Raw genomic sequence first — 22,306 nt, 5'->3', positions numbered from 1 at the left:
ACAAAATTACTCTAGTAAATTTATAGAACAAGAGCCAAAACATTAAGAAAATATTCAAAAGAGAGGGAATGAAATAATTAGAGGGAGGATACTTTTGTGAAACATTTATAGTTAAAAAAAAAATGCTGCCAGGGCTTAAAAGCTTTTATCTTGTATCTTTCAGTATTACCGATACTATTTCTAAGATACTCCTTTAAAAATGTTCATGATTGTTGGGTTTTATTTGTTTCATACCATTACTGATTCTTGATATTCAAGCATTTTAGAAGTTAATGTATGTTTTTCTTTGTTGGCATCATTGACATTTCATTTGAAATGTACATTTCTTTAAATACTTAATTTTTAGCATAAATGCTGTGCATTTTGCTTGAGTATTTAGATTTAAAACACTTGCCTTATTTAGCCTCTTTTCCATTGCTTTGAATATATAATGTACCTTTTGTTTCTAGCATGTATATTTTTGGTATTGTATAATAAATTTATTTTAAGCTGAAAAAAAATTGTGGGAGCTAGGTGGTTCAGTGGAGAGAGCACTGACCCTGGAGTCAGGAGGACCTGAATTGAAATCTGACTTCAGACATTTGATACTTACTAGCTGTGTGACTCTGAGCAAGTCACTTAACTCCAATTGCCCTACCTTCCCCCCTCAAAAAAAAAAAGAATCTCAGATTTAGGTCAACTTCTCCTGAAAAATATTAGGATATTAGATACGATCTTTCTTTTCACTGAATCCTTTGAAATGTCCTTTCCCAGGGGGCAGAGCCAAGATGGTGGAGTAGAAGCAGGACTTCCCCGCCACTCTGGCTTCCACCTCCTCCAATACATGTAAAGAATGACTAAACAAATTTTAGAGCTACAGAACTCACAAAGTGACAGAGAGAAACAAAGGCAGGCTGACAGGAAGGCCAGCAGGAAGGGGCTATTATGCCAAGCTGGGAGCTGACCCTAGCCCTCCTTGTTAGCTGCAGTTCTGGTCCCAGGGGAGCCCCGACCAGCAGCGCCTGGAGCAGACTTCAGGAGAGTGAAGCACCAGCAGCTGTGGTGGTTTCCAGACTTCTCAGCCCATAAACAGCAAAGACAGGAACTCTGTTGGAACAGGGGTGGACAGAAGAGCATGGTCTGACCCCTGCCCCCAGAGAGAAGTGGCAGAGGTGTATTGGATGTACAGGCACCCCTTGTGTGGCTGCCCCAGGAGCCCCTGGCCTGAAGGTTGTAGGGGGACCAAGCAAACATTCAGACGGTAATCGCTCTTGCTTTAACCTGCTTGGATCTGGATCACAGTCTTAGGTGGTGGTCCTGGGGTGTGTGCCCAGGTGCCAGAGCCTGTGGGGGCTGCAGAGAGGGTGCCCCCCTAATTATTCCGGCAGCTGTGAAAACCCCATTGATTTGGGACAAAGCTCTCTCCATTCAGGAAGCAGAGTTGTGCCATGGCAAAGAGCTCAAAAGTCAAGTAATTGTCTGGCAATATGAGCAAGCAACGGAAGCACAAACAGACCATGGAATCCTTTTTGGGGGACAAAAAGGATCAAGGCCTGGAGCGGGAGGAAGACAGTGAAGTCAGAACTCCTGCATCAAAATCTCCAAGGAAGAACATGAACTGATTATAGGCCATGGAGGAGCTCAAGAAGAATTTTGAAAACCAAGTAAGAGAAGTGGAGGAAAAACTGGGAAGAGAAATGAGAATGATGCAAGAAAATCAAGAAAAGTGAGTCAACAGCCTGACTGAAGAAAATAACACCTTAAAAAGCAGACTAACTCAAATGGCAAAAGAGGCCCAAAAAACCAATGAGGAGAAGAATGCCTTAAAAAGCCCAATTTGCCAGATGGAAAATAAATTTCAAAAACTCACTGAAGAGAATAATTCCTTCAAAATTAGACTGTAGCAAATGGAAGCTAATGACTTTTTGAGAAATCAAGATACTATGAAACAGATCCAAACAAATGAAAGAATAGAAGGCAATGTGAAATATCTCACCGGAAAAACCACTGACCTGGAAAATAGATTCAGGAGAGAGAATTTAAAAATTATTGGACTACCTGAAAGCCATGATAAAAAAAAGACCCTAGACACCATCTTTCAAGAAATTATCAATCAAAATTGCACTGATATTCTAGAACCAGAGGGCAAATTAGAAACTGAGAGAATTCACCAATTGTCTCTTTAAAAAGACCCCAAAAAGAAAACTCCTAGGAGTATAACAGCCAAATTCCAGCATTCCCAGGTCAAGGAGAAAATACTGCCAGCAGTCAGGAAGAAACAATTTGACTATTGTGGAAACACAATCAGGATAACACAAGATCTAGCAGCTTCTACATTAAGGAATCAAAGGGCTTGGAATATGGTATTCCAGAGGTCAAAGGAGCTAGGATTAAAACCAAGAATCATCTACCCAGCAAAACTGAGTATAATGCTTCAGTGAAAAATATGGTTATTCAAAGAAATAGAGGGTTTTCAAGCATTCTTGATGAAAAAAACCAAACTGAACAGAAAATTTGACTTTCAAATACAAGAAGCAAGAGAAGCATAAGAAAGTAAACAGGGAAAAGAAATCATAAGGAACTTATTAAAGTTGAACTATTTACATTCCTACATGGAAAAACGATAATTGTAACTCATAAGACTTTTCTCAGTACGAGGACAGTTGAAGGGAATATATGTGTATATATATATATATATGTATGTATAGGAGGGTGTATGTGTGTATAAATACATATGTGAGTGTGGGCATATTTATGTACATGTATACATAGACAGAGGTAACAGGACGAGTTGAATATGAAGGGATGATATCTAAACAATAAAATTAAGAGGTGAAAGAGCAATATAATGAGAAGAGAAAGGGAGAGATAGAATAGGGTAAATTATTTCACATAAAAGAGGCAAGAGAAAACTGTTACAATGGAGGGGAAGGTCAGGAAGGTAAAAAGGAATGGAACAACCTTACTCTCAGTGAATTTGGCTTAAGGAGGGAACAACATACACACTCAGTTGGGTATTTTATCCTACAGAAAAATAGGGCAAAAGGGGATAAGAGGGAGTATGATAGAATGGAAGGCAGACTGGGTGAGAGGGTTAGAAGCAAGCACTTTTGAAAAGGGACAGGGTTAAAGGAGAAAATAGAGTGAGGGGCAGGATAGGATGGAGGGAAATATAGTTAGTCTTTCACAATATACCTACTATGGAAATGTTTTGTGTAACTACACATGTACAACCTATATTGAATTGCTTATCTTCTCAGTGGGGGGCAGGTGAGGAGGGAAGAAGGAAAAAAATCTGGAACTCAAAGTTTTAAAAACAAATGTGTATAATTTTTTTTTTACATGCAACTGGGAAATAAGATGTACAGGCACCAGGGTGTGGAAATCCATCTTGCCTTACTAGAAAGTTTGGGGGAGGGAATGGGGGAGGATATAAGAGAGAACAGATTGGGGAAAGGGGTATTCAGTGGGCTAGCTATTTTGGGGTGGGGAGTAGGAGAAAGATGGGGAGAAAAATTTGTAACTCAAAATCTTATGGAAATGAATGTTGAAAACTAAAAATAAATAAATAAATTGAAAACAAAAAAAGAAATGTCCTTTCCCCCTTTTTAGGGTGGACAATGGATTATAACTGACTTTGCTCCTTGTTTCTGTCATGCTTCTAAGGAATAAGTGCTTCTCAGCTTTCTGTTCTTTTCACTTTAGTAAGCAGGTCCTCCTTATTCGTAAAAATTGCATCTAAAATAGCTACTTCCCTTTTCATTTCCTTTTGAAGGGAAATCACAAATTTATCAGCTTTTCTGCTCTTAGCAAAAGGATTTATAGATAACTGAAGCTTCCTTTTACTACAGTATCAGGCTTTGAAACTAGATTTGTGACCTGCTTTTCACATTCCTTATCTAATCACTTCTTCAGTCTAGTTGTATTATAGAATATTCTTATAATAACATTATGTCTGTTTGTACCTCCATTGACTCTCCCCCACATGCTTTTTTTTTTTTTTAAAGCAATCGGGGTTAAGTAACTTGCTCAAGGTTACACGGCCAGTTATTTCTGGGTGTGGTGCTGAGTATCCAAGGCTGGGATTTGATTCAGGTCATCTCGACACTGGAGCCGGTGCTCTTACTCGCTGACCCACCTGGCCGCCCCTAAGCAATTGGGGTTAAGTGACTTGCTCAAGGTTACACGGCCAGGTGTTTCTGGGTGGGTGCTGAGTGTCTGAGCCCGGGATTCAATCTCCAGGTCTTCTCAACACTGGAGCCGGTGCTCTTACTCACTGTGCTACCTGGCCGCCCCACCCCCACATGCTTTTAATCCATGTTTCTTCCCTGGATTTCCTCACATTTGGTATATATTCTTAATGTATAATGATATTCCATCCCACTCCTTTTAACTTTTTCTTTGAATAAAACTGTTACACTCTCACAAAATCTCAGTGATGCCTTTAAGGTCAACTTTCATTGGATTATAATCTTGATTTCCCTTTTTTTGTACCTGTATATTGTGTAATTGTGCATAGCAATCGGAAGCTATGGGTTATATTACTAGATCTCTTCTTAAATGTAGTCTTCTGTGAATGACTGTTTTCTGGATTTCTTACGTTTTCCCCTTTGTTATAAGTGATACTGTCTGCGGTACCAGATTTACTAGATTTATGTGCTTAACCTACTTTTTTTAGTTTAAAAATCTCAATTATATGCTTAAGACTCTAGGCAAATGGTCTTTTACTGGCCTTTTCACTTAGAGACAAGCATGGTAGTGGATCCCTCCTACCCTGTTTAGGTTTCAACTCACATGGCTAAAGACCATCTTCTGTCTCCTCTTACTGTCTGCCTTCTCTCGCCAATCATTCACCTGAAAGGAAGGGACTTAAACCCAAAGTGTCCTATTTCCCTTTTAAACTACTCCCTCAGGGTATCAAATGACATTTGTATGTTTGATTCCTTTAGATATAGAATTAATCCTCACTTTCATGCTGATTTATTTTAAGCCATGATCAGAGTCTGCCCTTGAACACCTTTGCAGAGTAAGAGATTGCAGCTCTGAGAGCTTTGTACTTTATAGCATAGGCTACAGCCTCACATCCTGACTTGATGGTCAACAAGACCATTAAGGCTAACCTGAGCCAGAGAAGTGATTCCTCATAGACTTGGGTAATCACTTCCCTAATGTCTAAAGGGTCTTAAATGTCCATTATTATGGTAATCATATAGTATAGCTCACTAGGAGAGTATGGCAGCAGATTCCTGAGTCTAAGCATTTCCCCTGCACCAAAACTCCATGATGGGAGTGGGGAATGAGGAGGAAGTATAGGGGTCCATACCATCTAAGATCTAGGCAAGTAGGTAAAGGTGGGGAGGAGGGGTCTGTGAGGACTCTGGCCTCATTTCTCACTGGGAGAGAAAGGAAGGAGAACAGACTCCTAGCTCCGCAGTGACATCAGATTTTACATGGAATTATAGGCTCTTTTTCAGGGTTGGAGTGAACCAAACAAAGACCAGCAAAAGACCATTTGCCTGGAGTCTCAAGCATCTAATCACGGCCTTTAAACTGAAGAGGGAGATTAAGCACAATAATGCAGTAAATCTCGTACCTTAGACAGTATCACTTGTAGCAAAGGGAAAAACATGCATTCATAACTTTCCACTTTTCTCTCTTAGTTACTCTGGGCAATGTATTTGTACTGTTGGACCCTGTGCGAGTGCCATTCACCAATGGGCTCTTTGAAGCCATCCAGCAAAGAGGGATTTTTTCTGAGTCTTTCTTGAAGTCAGTGAGCTTGTTATTGTGAACTACTTCTTGGAAATATGCTATGTTCCACTCATGTGCTGAACACATTCCTGTCCTCTTACTAAATTTCTGCCTCAGAAGTTCCCTCCATCCTTCTAGTGTTGAAAGTGATCAAGGTCAAGTTTCTCTGGTTCTACTTCGGAAAATCCAGGTTCTTATATCACTAGTTCATTCCATATACTTTGGTACAAGCTTCATGAAAAGCAAAAATACTTAGATATTGAATCCTACGTGTTGCCATTATTTTGTTAGTATCTTGAAGAAACTGGAATGATTTTGTCCAATTAAAAATGATGCTCCATTGACGCATATTGGATCTGGGTGCACCAAAGCCAGCATGGCCATTATTTTGTTTATACTAGAATTATTTTCAGGAAATTTCAAAGTCACAAGGTCATAGTCAGAGCTTGTGGGGACCAGAGTGAACACTTTTTTGGTCCCACTTCTTTTTTTTTAAATTGGGCCTGTGTCCAATAGCTTCTACACCACCAAAATTGCATGAATCTATATGTGACTATCTTGACTGCAGTTGTAGCAGAAGGTGGTTCTGACTTTCTAGTGTTCTGCCAATGACAGGGTTTGTGTCCCAGTCTGTCATTACTTTGTGCCAATGTTTTTAGAAAGAGACCATTACTATATATGGTATTATACTTCAGAATTTTCGGGCTTCTTCATTAGGCTCTGCATTCTTAGGGTGATTGTGTTTTTAGTGTTGTCTTGTATTTTTAGATCATGTTCTGGGGTGTTTCTGAAACATTTGTAGATGGAACTTCAATAATAAGAATCCTTCTGACCATCATTGGGTCTATTTTCCAAGTATGGCACTGAGTCTATCAATTTTTCCAAATTGATACATAGATTCCATGTAAGGTATCAGCTTTGCAATTGTGTCCTTGTTAATTCTCTTTATCAGGCTCTTGCACATTTTATTCAACCTGATCTCACTGCACTTCCCAGGTCTCCTTTCTCCTAACAATTGCGATAGTTTTGATTTCAAATGAATGATAAACTTAGTTGATTTCTCCTCTCTGTGCTAAAATGCTGAAATATAGAATATGCTCTAATATGCTTTTCGTGTTTCTGCAAACAAGTTATGAACATGTTATATCTAGTTTATCATTCATTAAGCCCTTCCCCAAAGTCTCTAAGTATTTTTATTAATGGTCCCTCTTCTGTATCAGAAGTCTTCCAACTCCATAATGCCCCTGAAACCTATGTCATTCAATTCCATTTGGCCAATTCTACTTTTTAGGGAGTTGTTTTATTTTTCCAAGATGTTGACTCTTTTCTTCGTGATTCTCTTGCATCATTGTCATTTTTCCCTCAATTTTTCTTCTATGTCTCTTACTTGATTTTAAAACTACTTTTTCAATTCTTCCATTAGTTCTTTCTTGGCTTGAGACCAATTCCCACTCTTCTTTGGGGCTTTGACATTGTTGTCCTCTTCTGAGTTTTTGTCTGGATCTTCCCTGTGACCCTAATAACTTTCTATAGTAAGATTCTTTTTTTTCCCCTCTCATCTTTTCCAGTCTTTCCGCTTGCTGTTAAATTTGAGTTCTGTTCCTGTAATAGAAGGGATATTGTCCCAAGTTTCTTGTGCCATGGTTGTAGGCTTTAACTGTTTGCCTGGGGTGGCCTTGGTGTTACTCTGAGGCCCACGGGAGACCTTTGTGTCTCATGCTGCCCTGAAGGGGTGAAGTGAGGGGGGGGTGGCACTGTTGAAGATTGTGGGGGTTTGGCAGCTTACGTGGTGCTGTGCCAAAGCACATGGTGGGGGTTCCCTGTGCTGCTATTTGTCCATGTTCTGAGGCACCATGGTGGGGTCGCAGTGCTAGTGTCTGTCCCTTTGCCTGACTATGCTGAGGTATGTGGGGGTCCTGGCCCTGGCGTCTGCCTCTTGTGCCACACTGGGTCTTAGGAGATCCTTCTGGCTTCCTAAGGCAGGGCCTGCTGCTGACTTGCTGGAATGTTTCCTGTCCTGGACTGCTCTCCCCTCTTACCTGAGTGAAACAGACCTTTCCTGCCAAACTTCCAAGTTCCTTGATTGTTTTACCCCATTTTTTGATGGTTCTGCCTTTCCGGAATTCGTTTTGGGACACTATTTTATAGTTGTTTGGAGGTGAATATGAGATAGCTAAGGAAATTTCCTGCCTGTTCCACCATCTTGGTTCTTGGAAGTCCCAGGAGGTGACTTCCCATTTATAATATTAGGTGTTGCTTGTATCCTTCTCTGTCCCAATCAGAATGATGGGAGGGGTTGATTTTCTTACAGGTACTAATGTGTTCACCTACTGCATTGGCTTAGAGAAGGCTCTTTCTCTTCACTCTTGACATCTCTTTCAAAACTGCCCTCTGATTCTGAACATTCTGATTTCATTAAAGACATATCTCCGCAATACTGGGAACAGCTTTTTTTTTAATCTAAAGTGATCAGTCATACAAAATACCATTTGCTATATCGAGGAAGGTGTAACGGGTGAATAGGACACATTAGCTTTATGTTTTATTCCTAAAATCATCCTCAGCTCCATTTTGTAGGTCTTGTTAGCAAGATAATAGATCTCCCTTAGTTGTGCCTAGGTACTCAAGGTTTACTAATATGAAAGATCTCCCTTAATTATGCACGGGCAGTAAGATATGTAGAAATAATTTATATTTTTAAATTAAGGTGATTTATGAGACAACTTAGCTCAGACAACTTAAGGCTGAACTTCTGAACCTACAAATCTCTTAACTCAGAGACAAACAAAGGTACTTAGGTAGTAATAAAAAATACAGACCAAAATCAACTACAAATGGAATTAATTATAAAAATAGTATTAACTAAAGTATAATAAATTTGAATTTTTTAGCACTATATATAGTAAAGGCTAGCCATGATGATGATGATGATGATACACTTTTTCCACTTTGAAAGCAGATTTCATTCTCTCTAATAATTGGAGAGTAGAAATGCCTTCAAGTCCCATCATTTTTTTCTCATGCTGCTATTAAGTATCAGAGGCAGTATTAAATTCAGGCTCATCATCTCTCTTCATCCAATGTTTTTTCTAGTATACCATATTGCATAAATGACAAGTATTATTATTATTGTCCCCAAAGAGGTAGTTTTTGGGTCTAATAATTTGATTTTATTTCTTTCAGATGATTTGCCGGAAGATTAAGATGATGAATATTTTCATTTTTAGTCTTGTGGTTTCTTGTATATGTTTGATTATATCTGAGATGAGTGCAACAGGAATCTGTATCTTTTGCATAAGAGAAGAAGGCACTGTAAATTTCACGAAAGATAGTGGGAACTTTCTTCAGCTTCCAGAGATAGACTGCAAAAAGAATCCTCCATTTTTGGTTGTGATGGTGACTTCATCTCACAATCAGATTAAAGAACGGATGGCTATCCGTGAGACCTGGGGAAGAGAAAGAAATGTAAAAGGTAAACGTATAATAACATATTTTCTGCTAGGAATCTCAAATTCAAAGGATGATGACATAGTGACACAAGAAAGCCAGAAATACGGAGATATTATCCAGAAAGACTTTTTAGATGTATATTTCAATTTGACCCTTAAAACAATGATGGGGATAGAATGGATTCACCATTTTTGTCCTCATTCTGACTTTGTGATGAAGACTGATTCTGACATGTTTGTAAATGTCTACTATCTAACCGATCTCCTTATAAGGAAAAACAGAACGACTAGGTTTTTTACTGGCTTTTTAAAGATGAATGATTTTCCAGTTAGAAATATATTTAGTAAGTGGTATGTAAGTAAATATGAATACCCATGGAAAAAATATCCACCTTTTTGTTCTGGAACGGGTTATGTTTTTTCTAGTGACATTGCAAGTGAGATTTATAATGTTTCAGAAAAAGTCCCTTTTATTAAACTGGAGGATGTTTTTATGGGACTCTGCCTTTCAGAACTAAAAATTGATCTAGAAGAACTACATTCAGAACAGACATTTTTCCCAGAAGGACTTAGGTTTTCTACCTGTCGCTTTAAGAAAATTGTGACCTGTCATTTTGTCAAGCCAGCAAAGCTGCTGAAATATTGGAAAGCTTTGGAGAAGTCCTTAGATGAAAAATGTCCAGCTGTTTGAAATGATAATAATGATATTAGACACTCTGCAGTGACATTTTGGAAGGAAAAGCACAGTTTTGAATGGTATTGTTGAGAATTCCAACCTATCAGTATTAGGGAAGGAGAGGAGATCCATGTTCCTCAGTGTTCTGAACACAAGACAAAATTAAAAAACCCAAATTGTAATCCTGAAATGATTTATACATTCCAATTCTGAGCCCCTTCAAAATGAAAATAACCAAGTAACAGTTTATTGGCACCTATGATCATTCTCTCTATCTCCAATCTACCCTGAAATCCCTTGATGTTTATATTATATCTGATTAACAAAGACATCACCAATACAGATGTCCCCAAGTCCCTGGCTTCATTAAGACCTGGCTTGATAAACATGTAAGCCTAATGTTCTCTGCTTAGTATTCAGTACTTTATTGAGATGAATCATTATATCTCAGCTCAGCTCTAGACAACATTCGATTCTAAATTGGAGTCAGCACTTAGTTGGACCTTATATTCAAAACCCCAAATGATAAAACGCTTTGTATATAGAGCATTCAGATGTACTGCTGACTCTTATTAGAGCTTGAGTTTGTCTCTGAACAATTCTGCTATTGAAAGTCGATTCTATGTGTCATTGATTGTTCATTTAGCATAGAAGAACCACTGTTGGAAATACATGTGTTCAGGTATTCATCTCTCCCTACGTCCAGCTATGTGAACCAGCTTAATGGTGGAGCATCCCTCTAAGTAACAGTGTCTGAATCCCCATTGTTACATTCATCTGTTTGCTAAAAGCCTCCACCACCTGTCTGGGTGATGAAACTAATTTTAGTGGGTCTTGACTTGTGAATTTTAGTGAAAGTCTTGATTTGTGTTTCGGTCATTCAAGTATGGGACAGATAGTTTTTTCTACACAGTAAAAGGGATACTAAGCATATTAGTTAATTAATGCTTATATTAACAGAATGATTAGACAGAATTTAGGAATTTAACTAAAAAGTACTGATATATTCATTTGGGAGGCTAATATTATGACACCAGAATATAAAGCAATTGTGCAATAATTTCACCTTAGCTTATCCACTGCCATGAGCTACTGCTCCCCTGGGGTCACTGGAGCTCCTTTTGCAAAGCTTCTCAAGACCTTTGGGAAACTTACAAAACTCTAGTCCTGGACATAGTCATCATGGGATAGCCCTTCATCTAAGATGAGGAAGAAATAAACACAAAAGATTATGTTATCAGAAGTATTTCTTTTTGAGGGTGGAAGGCAAGGCAATTGAGGTTAAGTGACTTGCCCAAGGTCACACAGTAAGTGTTAAGTGTCTGAGGCCAAATTTGAGCTCAGGTCCTCCTGATTCCAGTGTCAGTGCTCTATTCACTGTGCCAACTAGCTGCCCTTTTTATTTGGAGGGGGGAAGGCAAGGAAATTGGGGTTAAGTGACTTGCCCAAGAGAACTGTTTCAATAGGTAAAGCTGAGGAAAGTCTATGAGGGATAACTTCCTATGAGGGACAACTTGCATAAATATATAAACATGATAAAGGAATAATTCAACTTGGCTGGAATATACCATTAAATAGATGAAATCCGAGAAGAGTTCACTTTGGACGAAGGTGGTAGAATAACTTCTTACTATGTCACAGATTTGAATATATATGATTCTATTCATTTTTGAATTGTGTCTATAATTGAGCCAGCTCTATATTTCACTGAGTGTGAAATAGGGTATGAATACACCATCAATCATCATTAGTAGAATATGCATTCTCAGTGGTAGGGATGTGTTTTCACTGATTCATCCATGTTTTTGGATGGACTTCTGCCCCCCCTCCACCATCACCCCCTCAAAGTCCCCAGAAATACTAGTTCCTGCTTCATATCTAGTCTTTTGGAGCCCTTAGAGGACACAACCACCAGCTCAGGCTTACGCTTGTCAGAGAATAGGCCCCAAACAAGACTTACCATCTCCTATTTCTTGATTAAAATGGCTATATCACCTCCTGGCTTTTCTAAGCTTTCATAGGCCCCTGGGTGACATTTCTGGCTTCTGCTTGTGCTTACCACAAGGCCGAACCTTGGGATAAAGTACCTCCCACTTGTACCTATGCTCGTAGGACACAGCAATGCTACCTACCAGGAGCATTGACCTGCCAGTCAATTAAGTTCTGTGCCTAGACCTTAAAGCATCTCCTTGAACATTCTTCTTTTTTTTTTTTTTTTGCTTTTTGGAGGCCAATTGGGGTTAAGTGACTTGCCCAAGGTCACACGGCTAGTTTTTTTGTGTGTGTGTTAAGTGTCTGAGGCTGGATTTCAACAAAGGTTCTCCTGACTCCAGGGCTGGTACTCTATTCACTATGCCACCTAGCTGCCCCTCCTTGAACATTCTTAATCACATGCCTTCATTTAGCAAATATCTCTTTACTTACTGATACTTGACCTGGACTCATTTCCCAATAGTTAGTTCCCTCCTATCCCCTCTTAGTCACCCCATTCTACTGATATTATATCCCCAAGTGCTAAAGAATAAACTTCCCTTCCTAACTCTTACTGTCTGCTTCCTCTTCCAAACCCCACTGGATATTCTGGATATTCCTGCCCCCTTTCCATAGTTTACTCTGTAACTCCATAAATGACAAACTCCCTTTCATGTTAAACATCTTTCTCTTTTACTCCCTCCATCTGCTAGCAGCCATTCAGACCTAATTTCTTCCAGATAATACTGAATCTATGGAAAGGCATTCAGTACTGGAAGTGCTTTCTCTCCCCACTGCCAATGCCTGTAAGGTTGATAGTGCTGATCACTCTTGCCTCCCAGATACTCTCTCCTCTTTTGGATCTCAAGACCATACTCCTGATTTTCCCCTTGCTGTCTGACTGTTCCTTTTGGGTTTCTTTTGCTGAATCTCCATTTGAGTCGTTCACACCATGCATATACTCTAAAGCTCTTTCCTAGGACCCCATTTCTTTTCTGTTATTTTTCACTTGATTATCTCATCAGCTTTCATAGGTTCAATTATCATCTCTATGCATGCTATTCTTAGATTGGCATATAAATTCCTAGTCTCTGTCTTTAGTTCCTGTCCCACATTTTTAGCCACCTAGTAGACTTTTCAAATTGAATGTCCCATAAACACTTCAAACTCAGCAATATGTCCAACACATAATTCGTTATCTTATGGTTATCACCCTAGTTTGGGCACTCAAAACTACTGCAATAGCCTCCTAATTTGTTTCATTACTTCAAGTCTCTCTCCACTTTAATTTATTCTCAGCCCAGATGCCAAATTGAATTTCCTAAATCATATTTTAACCCTCGGCCCCACCCCCATACCATTCAGTAAACACCAGTGGATCCTTCTTCCTTCCAGGATAAAATATTAAGTCTTCTGAACTCTAAAACTCTTCACAACCTGGCCTTTTTCTATCTTTCTAATCTTTGCACATATAACCTAATTTCATGGACTCTAAGGTTTAGCCATAATGGTTTAGTGTTGTTCCTTGCTCATTACTGTTCCCATCTCCTTACACTGACTGTCCTCCATGCCTAAAATAATCTTCCTACTTACCTCTTTCTTTAGAATCTTTGCTGTCAGGGAGGCCAGGTAGCACAGCATGTAAGAGCACCAGCTCCAGTGTCGGGATGACCTGGGGATCGAATCCTGGGCTCAGACACTTAGCACCATACCCATAAATAACTGGCTGTGTAACCTTGAGCAAGTTACTTAACCCCGATTGCGTTAAAAAAAAAATCTTTGCTGTCCTTCAAGACTCAACTTGAGTGTGATCTTTTGCAAGATCCTTTCCTACTCATGTTTAAAACCTTCCCCTCTAAGTTCACCCTTTATTTTATTATTTTTTTACGTTGTATATACTTTTTTTTGCACTTAATAGTATTTTTTCCCAATTACATGTAAAGAGTTTTCAGCATTCATTTTTGTAAGATTTTCACTTCCAAATTTTTCTCCTCCCCCACCCCGAGACAGCAAGCAATCTGATATAGGTTATACATGTGCAATCATATTAAATATATTCCCACATTAGTCACATCATGAAAGAAGAATCAGAACAAAAGGGAAAAACCATGAGAAAGAAACAAAACAAAAACAAAAACCAAAGTGAAAATAGTGTAATTTGATCTGTATCCAGACACCATTGATCTTTTTCTGGGTATGGTTAGAATTTTCCATCATAGGTCTTTTGGAAATAACTTGGATTATTGTATTGCTGAGAAGAGCTAAGTCTATCATAGTTGGTCATTGCATAATGTTGTTACTGTGTACCGTGTTCTGCTCACTTCACTCAGCATCAGTTCATGTAAGTCCAGGTTTTTCTGAAATTCACCTGCTCATCATTCTTATAGCACAATAGTATTCCATTACATTCATATACCACAACTTGTTCAGCCATTCCCCAATTGATGGGCATCCCCTCAATTTCCAATTCTTTGCCTATTTTGTGTATACTTTTAAAGGTACATGTTGTCTTCCCCATTAGAATGTAAGCTCCTTGAGGGCAGAGACTGCTTTCGCTTCTTGTTTGTAATCCCAGTGTTTAACACAGTGCCTTGTACATAGTATGTTCTTAATAAATGTTTATGGATTGATTATTTCTTCTGCTGTTTATTAGTGCTCATAAATGGGGTAGCAAACCAGAATGTGATTGCTCTGTATAGCTATTGGAGTAAAGTAGAGTAAGCTGGTCTGTAGAGATATTAAATTCAAGGCAATAACACCAGCAATGAGAAATGTGTGTATTCATTAGCCACCTGAGCTAATTCGTCACAAAGACTATGTAAGAAGAGATGCACCTCACTTTACAGAACACATATGTTCTTTAAAAGTTTTCTACAAATCAAATTACTGTTTTCTTTTGGTTTTTACATAATTGGAGGTGGAGAAAACATTTCATATTGTAATGGAAGAGATCTAGGGGATTGTAGTTTAATTCTTTATGGGGTGAGATTGAAACTCACCCAAAGTCACATTGATAGTAGGAAAGCCAGGATTAGAATACAAGTTTCCTGAATATAAATGAATAAAAACTAACCCATATAACCGATGGATAGGACATATTAAATATTGTGCCTCTAGTAGAAGGAATATTTAAAATAATATATTTAGGAGAAAAATAATCATTTTCATATATTCAAAATAAGTCACAACATATGACCACTTTAGATAATTCATAAACACATTTAAATTAAAACCCATTCTCTAATAAATGAGTGGTCAAAGCACAAAAGAAGAAATTTATTCTTTTTTATTTTTTTTTGCCAATTTATTTATTTTTAATTTTTACCATTCACTTCCATAAGTTTTAAATTTTCTCTCCCTCCCACCCCAAGATGACATGCAATCTTACCTGGGCTCTATACATACATTCCTATTAAACACATTTATTTTTGCACAGAAGAATAATAAATGAATGGGAGAAACTATGAAAAAAAAAGCAAAACAAACAAAAGAAAAAAGAAAATAGTCTGCTTTGCTCTGTACTCAGAGCGCATCGGTCTTTCTCTGGATGTGGATGGCATTTTCCTCATGAGTTCTTTGGAACTGTTTTAGGCTCTTGCTAGGTCTATCAAGATCAGTCATCGTGGCTGCTTCTATGAGCAGAGTTCTGGTTCTGCTCACTTCACTCAGCAGCACTTTATGGAGGTCTTTCCAGGATTTTCTGAAGTTCGCCTGTTGATCACTGCTTTTTCAATACTCTGGGTGCATGTGTACCGTTTACAGCATTGTTCAATAACATGAATAGCGCCATCATCACTCTTATAGTCAGTCATGCACAGTGTCCCTGCGCACAAACACCAGAATCAGAGGACACGCAGGAAATCTCCCTTCCTAGGCAGCCATTATTAACTCAGAGGGGTGTTTATATACCCGCACTGGGGACTGCTACTTCTGCTCCACGATTGTATGTTGCAGCAGTCTTCAAAGCTCCTGTTAGAAAGGCCGGGTCGGGAGCAGAGGGAGGGGGCGGGAGGGGCTCGTCCTGGCGGCTCCGGTGGTGCTGAAATCGCAGCTGCTGCGGCTACTCTGGCTACTCCCAGTGCAGCTTCTGCTTCTAACGCTAAGGCCGCTGCTTCCCGGGAGTGGGCTGGGCAGGGGGAAGAGGATCAGGGAGGAGATAAAACAGAAGACATTTATTCTTCAAAGAAGAAAAATCCGGCCTCAGACACTCGACACACTTACTAGCCGTATGACTTTGGGCAAGTCACTTAACCGCAATTGCCCTCCAAAAAAAAAAAAGAAATACAAACACTACCTGAAAAAGTTAAAATTTTTGAATAATCAGGCAAATGCAGATTAAAACAACCTTTACATATTGTCTTACGGTCAAAGTGGTTAAGAGTGGAAAAATCGTTGTTGGATGGATGACAAACATGCTGTTGGAATTTCAGTCATTCTGGAAAACATTTGGGAATTATGTAAGGAAAGCTACTAAATGGTTCAAATCTCTTGACTGGTTTTTGGGATTATATCCCAAGAAGGTTATTGATTATAAGGAAAGACATGTTAAAGAAAAAAAAAACCCAGAAAACTTTTTTTTTTAAAAACAATTGGGTTTAAGTAACTTGCTCAACGTTACACGGCCAGGTGTTTTTGGGTGGGTGCTAAGTGTCTGAGCCCGGATTCAATCCCCAGGTCATACCGACACTGGGGCTGGTGCTCTTACTTGCTGTGCTACCTGGCCCCCGAGAAAACTTCTTAATATCATTATTTGTATCTGACCCTACCTCAGAATAAAAATAGAGATGGGAAATGCTTTCCTGGGAGTCCACAGATTGCTGAGGTTATGGGGTGGGGGAATAGAGAGAAAAGGAGAAGAGGGATGATATTTGGTTCTCTAAGAATTCATAGAAGAAAGAGGAAGCTGAGACTCAGATGTGGAAGTTCGCAGAAACAAGCGGCTGGTTACTCCTACCCAGTGCATACCCACAGCAATTCCTCTTTCCCTCATTAATTTCTGTTCATTCCTTCCCCACTGCTTTAGTATTATATAAAATTTATTAGCATCTGCTGACCTTCCTTGTGTGTTGTTTGTGCTATAAAATTGGAACTTGTCTGAAGAAATGCACCATCCAGATTTATCAACCAATTCAGACTGTCATAGCTATCTACTGACACCTTCTTCTCCCTCAAATTCTTCTGCCTTTCTCCTTCAGTTTAGTGCCGATGTCAGTCTTCCTCAGTAGGTGCCTTCACTTCCTCTCTTCTCACTAACTTATAAACCATAAGCGGTCCAGTTTCAGACCTCATCATTCAACTGAAACAGCTCTTTCTAAAATTACTGCAGATCTTTTCACATAAATCTAAGGGACTTTTCTCAGTCCTCATCCTTCTTGATCTCTCTGTAGGTTCTAACACTGCTGCTTTCCACTTCCTGGAAGCTCTCTATGCTTTACATTCTCGTGACACTTTTCTCTCCTTCTTTTTGGCCAGTTTTCAGGCACTTTGGCCAAATCTTCATTTAGCTCACATTCAGTAACTGAGAGTGTTCCCCAAGGCTCTGTACTGACTCCTCTTCTCCCTCTGGACCAGGGTTTGTTGACCTGGACCTGTGGTAAACTTGGAAGATCAACATCAGAGGGTCCATGAACTTGGATGAGAAAAAAAAAAAAAACATATTTATTCTACTATAGTTACCTTCCTTTCAAATCTTAGATATTTTATTTTAGGCATTTAAAAATATTCTGAGAAGGAATCGATAGGCTACACCAACTTAAAAAGTGATTCACAATACAGAAAGAACCGTTTGATTCCAAGACCTCTAAATCCAACCCTAATATATAGAAGTGATCTTTGATCCCATGGGAGCTGATGAGATCATTTATTGTGATAGTCTAGTAGACTCTAGACTATCTAAATGATCTCATCAGCTCTGACCCAGGGCAAGAGTTCTTTTTTTTTTTTTTAATGCTTTATTAACTTCTGATTTACATCATTCATTTCCGCCAGATTTTGAGTTACAAATTTTCTTCCCATTTTTCCCCTACCCACCGCCCCAAAATAGCAGTCCCACAGGATATCCCCTCCTCCAATCTGCTCTCTCCCATATTTTCTCCCATACCCCTTTAGACTTTTCCAGTGGACCTCTATGCCTCAGTGCCTGTATATCTTATTTCCCAATTACATGTAAGATGGTATTAATAATATTATATTGTAGCAGCAAGCACCCCAGCATCCCCAGGGTGTCTGCCAACACAGGTTCTTAGATCAGCTTTGTTAAAGGAAAGCAACTCAAAATGGGTTAACAAGCTTACTTTAATCAGTCAAATATGTATCCTTTACCTAGTTCAGGGGAAAAAGGTCAGCACCCCGAACTTCAAAGTATACAGACAGAATTTTCAAGACAAAAACAGATCAAGTAGACAGATTTCCAAACTGTCCAACCATTACATCCATACCAAACAACATCTGGGTTTCAAAGCTGGGGGGCTCTGGACAACGGCTTTCCAGAGTTTCATCTGATCAAATCACAGAACAGTTCTCAAAGTGAGCTCCAAAACAAAGCTACACATCAGGGCTTATATAGCCTTCTCCTGGCTCAGAGAATGTAACAACCTTATTGACTCACTGGCCAATCAAGAAGTATCTACTGAAAAACAAGCCTCCCACCCCAGGCTCCAGGTGCACTTTAGCCTAGGGGCGGAGAAGATCTTCAAAATTTACATTCCCATTACATATACACACACACACACACACACATATATATTTGAATATTTGATTTTAAAACTTTCAGTTCCAGATCCATTCCCTTCCTTCCTTGTCACCCACCCTTACTGGGAAGAGAAGCAGTTCAGTATAGGTTGTACATATGTGGCTAATGCAAAACAATAACATAGTAGATATATTGTAAAAGTGACTATATTTCCCTCCCTCCTATCCCACCTCCCACTTGTTCTATTCTCTACTTTGATCCCATCCCTTTTCAAAAGTGGGTGCTTCCAACTTCCCTCCCCCCCAGCCTGCCCTCCTTTCCATCATCCCCCCTCTCATTCCCTTCCCCCACTACTCTCCTGGAGGGTGACATACCCTATTTAGTGTGTATTTCACTCCCTCCTCAAGCCAGATTCAATGGGAATAAGGTTGACCCATTGCCTTTTGCCTTCCTATTCTTCCCCTCCATTGTAACCCTTTTCCCTTGCCTCTTCTGTATGAGATAGCTTACCCCAGTCTGTCTCTCCCTATCTCCTCTCATTATATCCCTCTCACCTCTTAATTTCACCTTTTAAGTATCATCCCTTCCTGTTAAATTGGTCCTGTGCCCTCTATCTATGTATACCTGTAAACATATATACATACACTCACATATGTATTCATATGCCCATATACCCTCATATATAGACATATGTATATATTTCTGTTCCCTTCAACTACTGAGAAAAGTTTCATAAGTTACAATTATTGTTTTTCCATGTAGGAATGTGAATAGTTCAACTTTGATAAGTTCCTTATGATTTCCTTTCCCTGTTTACCTTCTCATGCTTCTCTTGTTTCTTGTATCTGAATGTCAAATTTTCTGTTCAACTCTGGTTTTTTCAGCAAGAATGCTTGAAAGTCCTCTATTCCACTGAATGACCTTATTTTCCCTTGAAACATGATACTCAGTTTTGCTGGGTAGGTGACTATTGGTTTTAATCCCATCCAGAATATCACATTCCAAGCCCTTTGATCCCTCAGTGTAGAAGCTGCCAGATCCTCGGTTATCCTGATTGTGTTTCCACAATATTAAAATTGTTTCTTCTTGGCTGCTTGTAAAATTCTCTCCTTAATCTGGGAATTCCGGAACCTGGCTATAATATTCCTAGGAGTTTTCTTTTTGGGATCTTTTTCAGGAGGTGATGGGTGGACTCTTTCAACCTCTATTTTGCCCTCTGGTACTAAAATATCAGGGCAATTTTCTTTGAGAACTTCCTGGAGAATGATTTCTAGGTTCTTACTTTGGTCATGGCTTTCAGGTAGTCCAATAATTTTTAAATTATCTCTCCTGGATCTATTTTCTAGGTCAGTGGTTTTTCCCATGAGATATTTCACATTGCCTTCTATTCTTTCATTTGTTTGGATCTGTTTAACAGCATCTTGATTTCTCATAAAGTCATTAGCTTCCATTTGCTCCAATCTAATTCTGAAGCAATGATTCTCCTCAGTGAGCTTTTGAGATTCTTTTTCCATCTGGCAAATTTGACTTTTCAAGGCATTCTTCTCCTCATTGACTTTTTGAGCCTCTTTTGCCAATTGAGTTAGTCTATTTTTTAAGGTATGATTTTCCTCAGTCAGGCTGTTGACTCTCATTTCATAATTTTCTTGCATTGTTCTCATTTCTCTTCCCAATTTTTCCTCTACTTCTCTTATCTGCTTCTTAAGGTCCTCTATGGCCTGTAACCAGCTTGTATTTTCCTTTGAAGCTTTTGATGCAGGAGTTCTGACTTCACTGTCTTCCTCCTGTTCCATGCTTTGCTCCTTCTTGTCCCCAAAATAGGAATGTAATGTTGGAATCTTCTGTCTGCTTTGTTTCCTCTGCCTGCTCATTTTGCCACTCAATTACTTGACTTTGGGGCTTTTTGCCACAGTAGGACTCTGCCACCAGACAGGGGAGTTTTCGTCCCAAAAGCTGGGGTTTTCTCAGCTGCTGGAGGTATTAAATGGGTCCCCTCTCTGAGGTCTCACACACTCTGGCAAGCTGCACACACACCACAGGACCTCCACCCTAGACTGCAATCCAGATCCAAGCAGGTTAAAGCAAGAGCGATTACCCCTCAGACTGGTGCTTGGTCCCCCTACACTCTGCAGGCCAGGAGCTGAAGCTGTCACGTGATGCTGGCTGGCTCTGCTGGGGTCTCAGGGGCTTCTCGCCCTGGGGATAAAAGCCACGCACTCCCACTTACTGGTCCCAAAGTCCAGAATGCACTGGCCTCTCACCTTGTCCTTCGCATCTATGTGTTGATAAATCTGGAAACAGCCACAGCTGCTGCTGATCTGGAGTCCCTCTGGCTGGTGGCTGGTCAGGCCTGCCCTGGGTCTAAAGCCTCGGCGTGGGACTGGGCTCCCAGAGTGCTGTGCTGGATTCCTGCCGGCCTGCTGGGCTGTCCTCAGTGGGAGGTAAGCTTCTCTGTGTCATTTTGTGGGTTCTGCAGCTCCAAAGCTTGTTTAGAGTCCCCTTTTTACATGGATTGGGGAGGGTGGAAGCCGGAGCCGCGGGAAGGTCGTGCTTCTACTCCGCCATCTTGGCTCCGCCCCCCAGGGCAAGAGTTCTTAACATTTTGGTGTCATGAATTCCTTTTTTAGTTCGGTAAAGCTTATGGACCCCTCTTAAAATAATGTTTTTAAATGTCCAAAATATAATATGGTAACAAAAGAAGCTAATTATTTTGAAACAAAGATGTAATTCCCCCACCCCCACTCAAGTTCATCTATATATTTAGCCCTCGTATCTATTCTGACTTCTACCAGGTTAGCCTTTTGGACATCTTGATGTGGATGATTCAGTATGTCCCAACAGAGCTCTGTATCTTTCTCCCCAAACTCTCCTCTCTTCCTGACTTTTTTTATTACTAGTCACGCAGATTCACAACCCCTGTCATCCTTGACTCTTCACTGTCCCTTACCCACCTGTCCAATCTGTTTTTTCTTTTCTACCTTTATGACATCTCTCCTCTCCACTTACATAAGCTACCACCCTGATGTATTCTATTGACATATTCTATTGTAATAGAATTTTCATTGATTTCCTTGTCTCCAGTCTTTCTATTCCATTCAAAGTGCTTTTCCTAAAGTATTGGTATGACCATGTCACCTCCCCTCCTCCCACATACACACTAAAATCCAGTGGCTCTCTGGATCAAACATAAAATCCTCTGTTTGTTATTTAAAACCTTTCCCAAGCTGGCCTCTTCCCACCTATCCAGTTTTCTTAGACTTTACTGCCCTCCATGTACTCTGTAGGTCAGAGATAGAGGTATACTTGCTGTTCTCTGACTCATCTATTGAATCTGTGCCTTTTAACTGGTCCTGTCCCATTCCTGGAATGTTTTTCCTCTTCATCTCCACTTCTTGGATTCCTTAAGGACTCAGTTCAAATCCTGCTTTTTGCAGTAAGGCTTTCCCAGTTCACAAGCCCCCTCCCCTAACCTCCCTAACTGCTAGCAGCTTGCCTCTGAGTACCTTTCACTTATTCTGTACTTATCTTGTAGGTATGTAGTTGTAGCTATTTTAATGCTATCTTCCTCAGTAGAACATGAGTTTCTTTCAAACCACAGACCATATTTTTGTCTTCTTTTGTATCTCTAGCATTTTCACTGTACCTGGTACATAGTAAGCACTTCTTAAATGTTTGTTGACTTGACTCTATTTTCTTCCATTTGACTCAGAAGGAAACCTTAGTCCCTAGTCAGTCCCTCACCTTTTAGGTAAGAAACCAAACTCTCCTGAGTGTCAGTCTTCTATGATT

The 22,306-nt window shown here is 39.7% G+C and overlaps 1 protein-coding gene across 3 annotated transcripts in view; it reads left to right on the top strand.

Moving 5' to 3' along the window:
• The window catches only part of LOC138149693 (beta-1,3-galactosyltransferase 5-like), a 53,157-nt gene extending 38,700 nt beyond the window's left edge, over positions 1 to 14,457 (top strand). For all 3 annotated transcript variants that reach the window (XM_069072889.1, XM_069072887.1, XM_069072888.1), the window contains exon 3: positions 8,914 to 14,457. In XM_069072889.1, coding sequence (XP_068928990.1) covers positions 8,914 to 9,870 — 957 coding nt within the window. In that variant the 3' untranslated portion in view covers positions 9,871 to 14,457. The remainder of the gene's footprint in view (positions 1 to 8,913) is intronic.
• The last annotated feature ends 7,849 nt before the right edge of the window (positions 14,458 to 22,306 follow it).

Source organism: Petaurus breviceps, unplaced genomic scaffold (genome assembly GCF_028583685.1).
Source record: "Petaurus breviceps papuanus isolate PSGF00001 unplaced genomic scaffold, PetGlider_PUasm1.0 90849, whole genome shotgun sequence".
NCBI classification, from domain to species: domain Eukaryota; kingdom Metazoa; phylum Chordata; class Mammalia; order Diprotodontia; family Petauridae; genus Petaurus; species Petaurus breviceps.
This window is presented reverse-complemented; position numbering and strand designations above follow the sequence as displayed.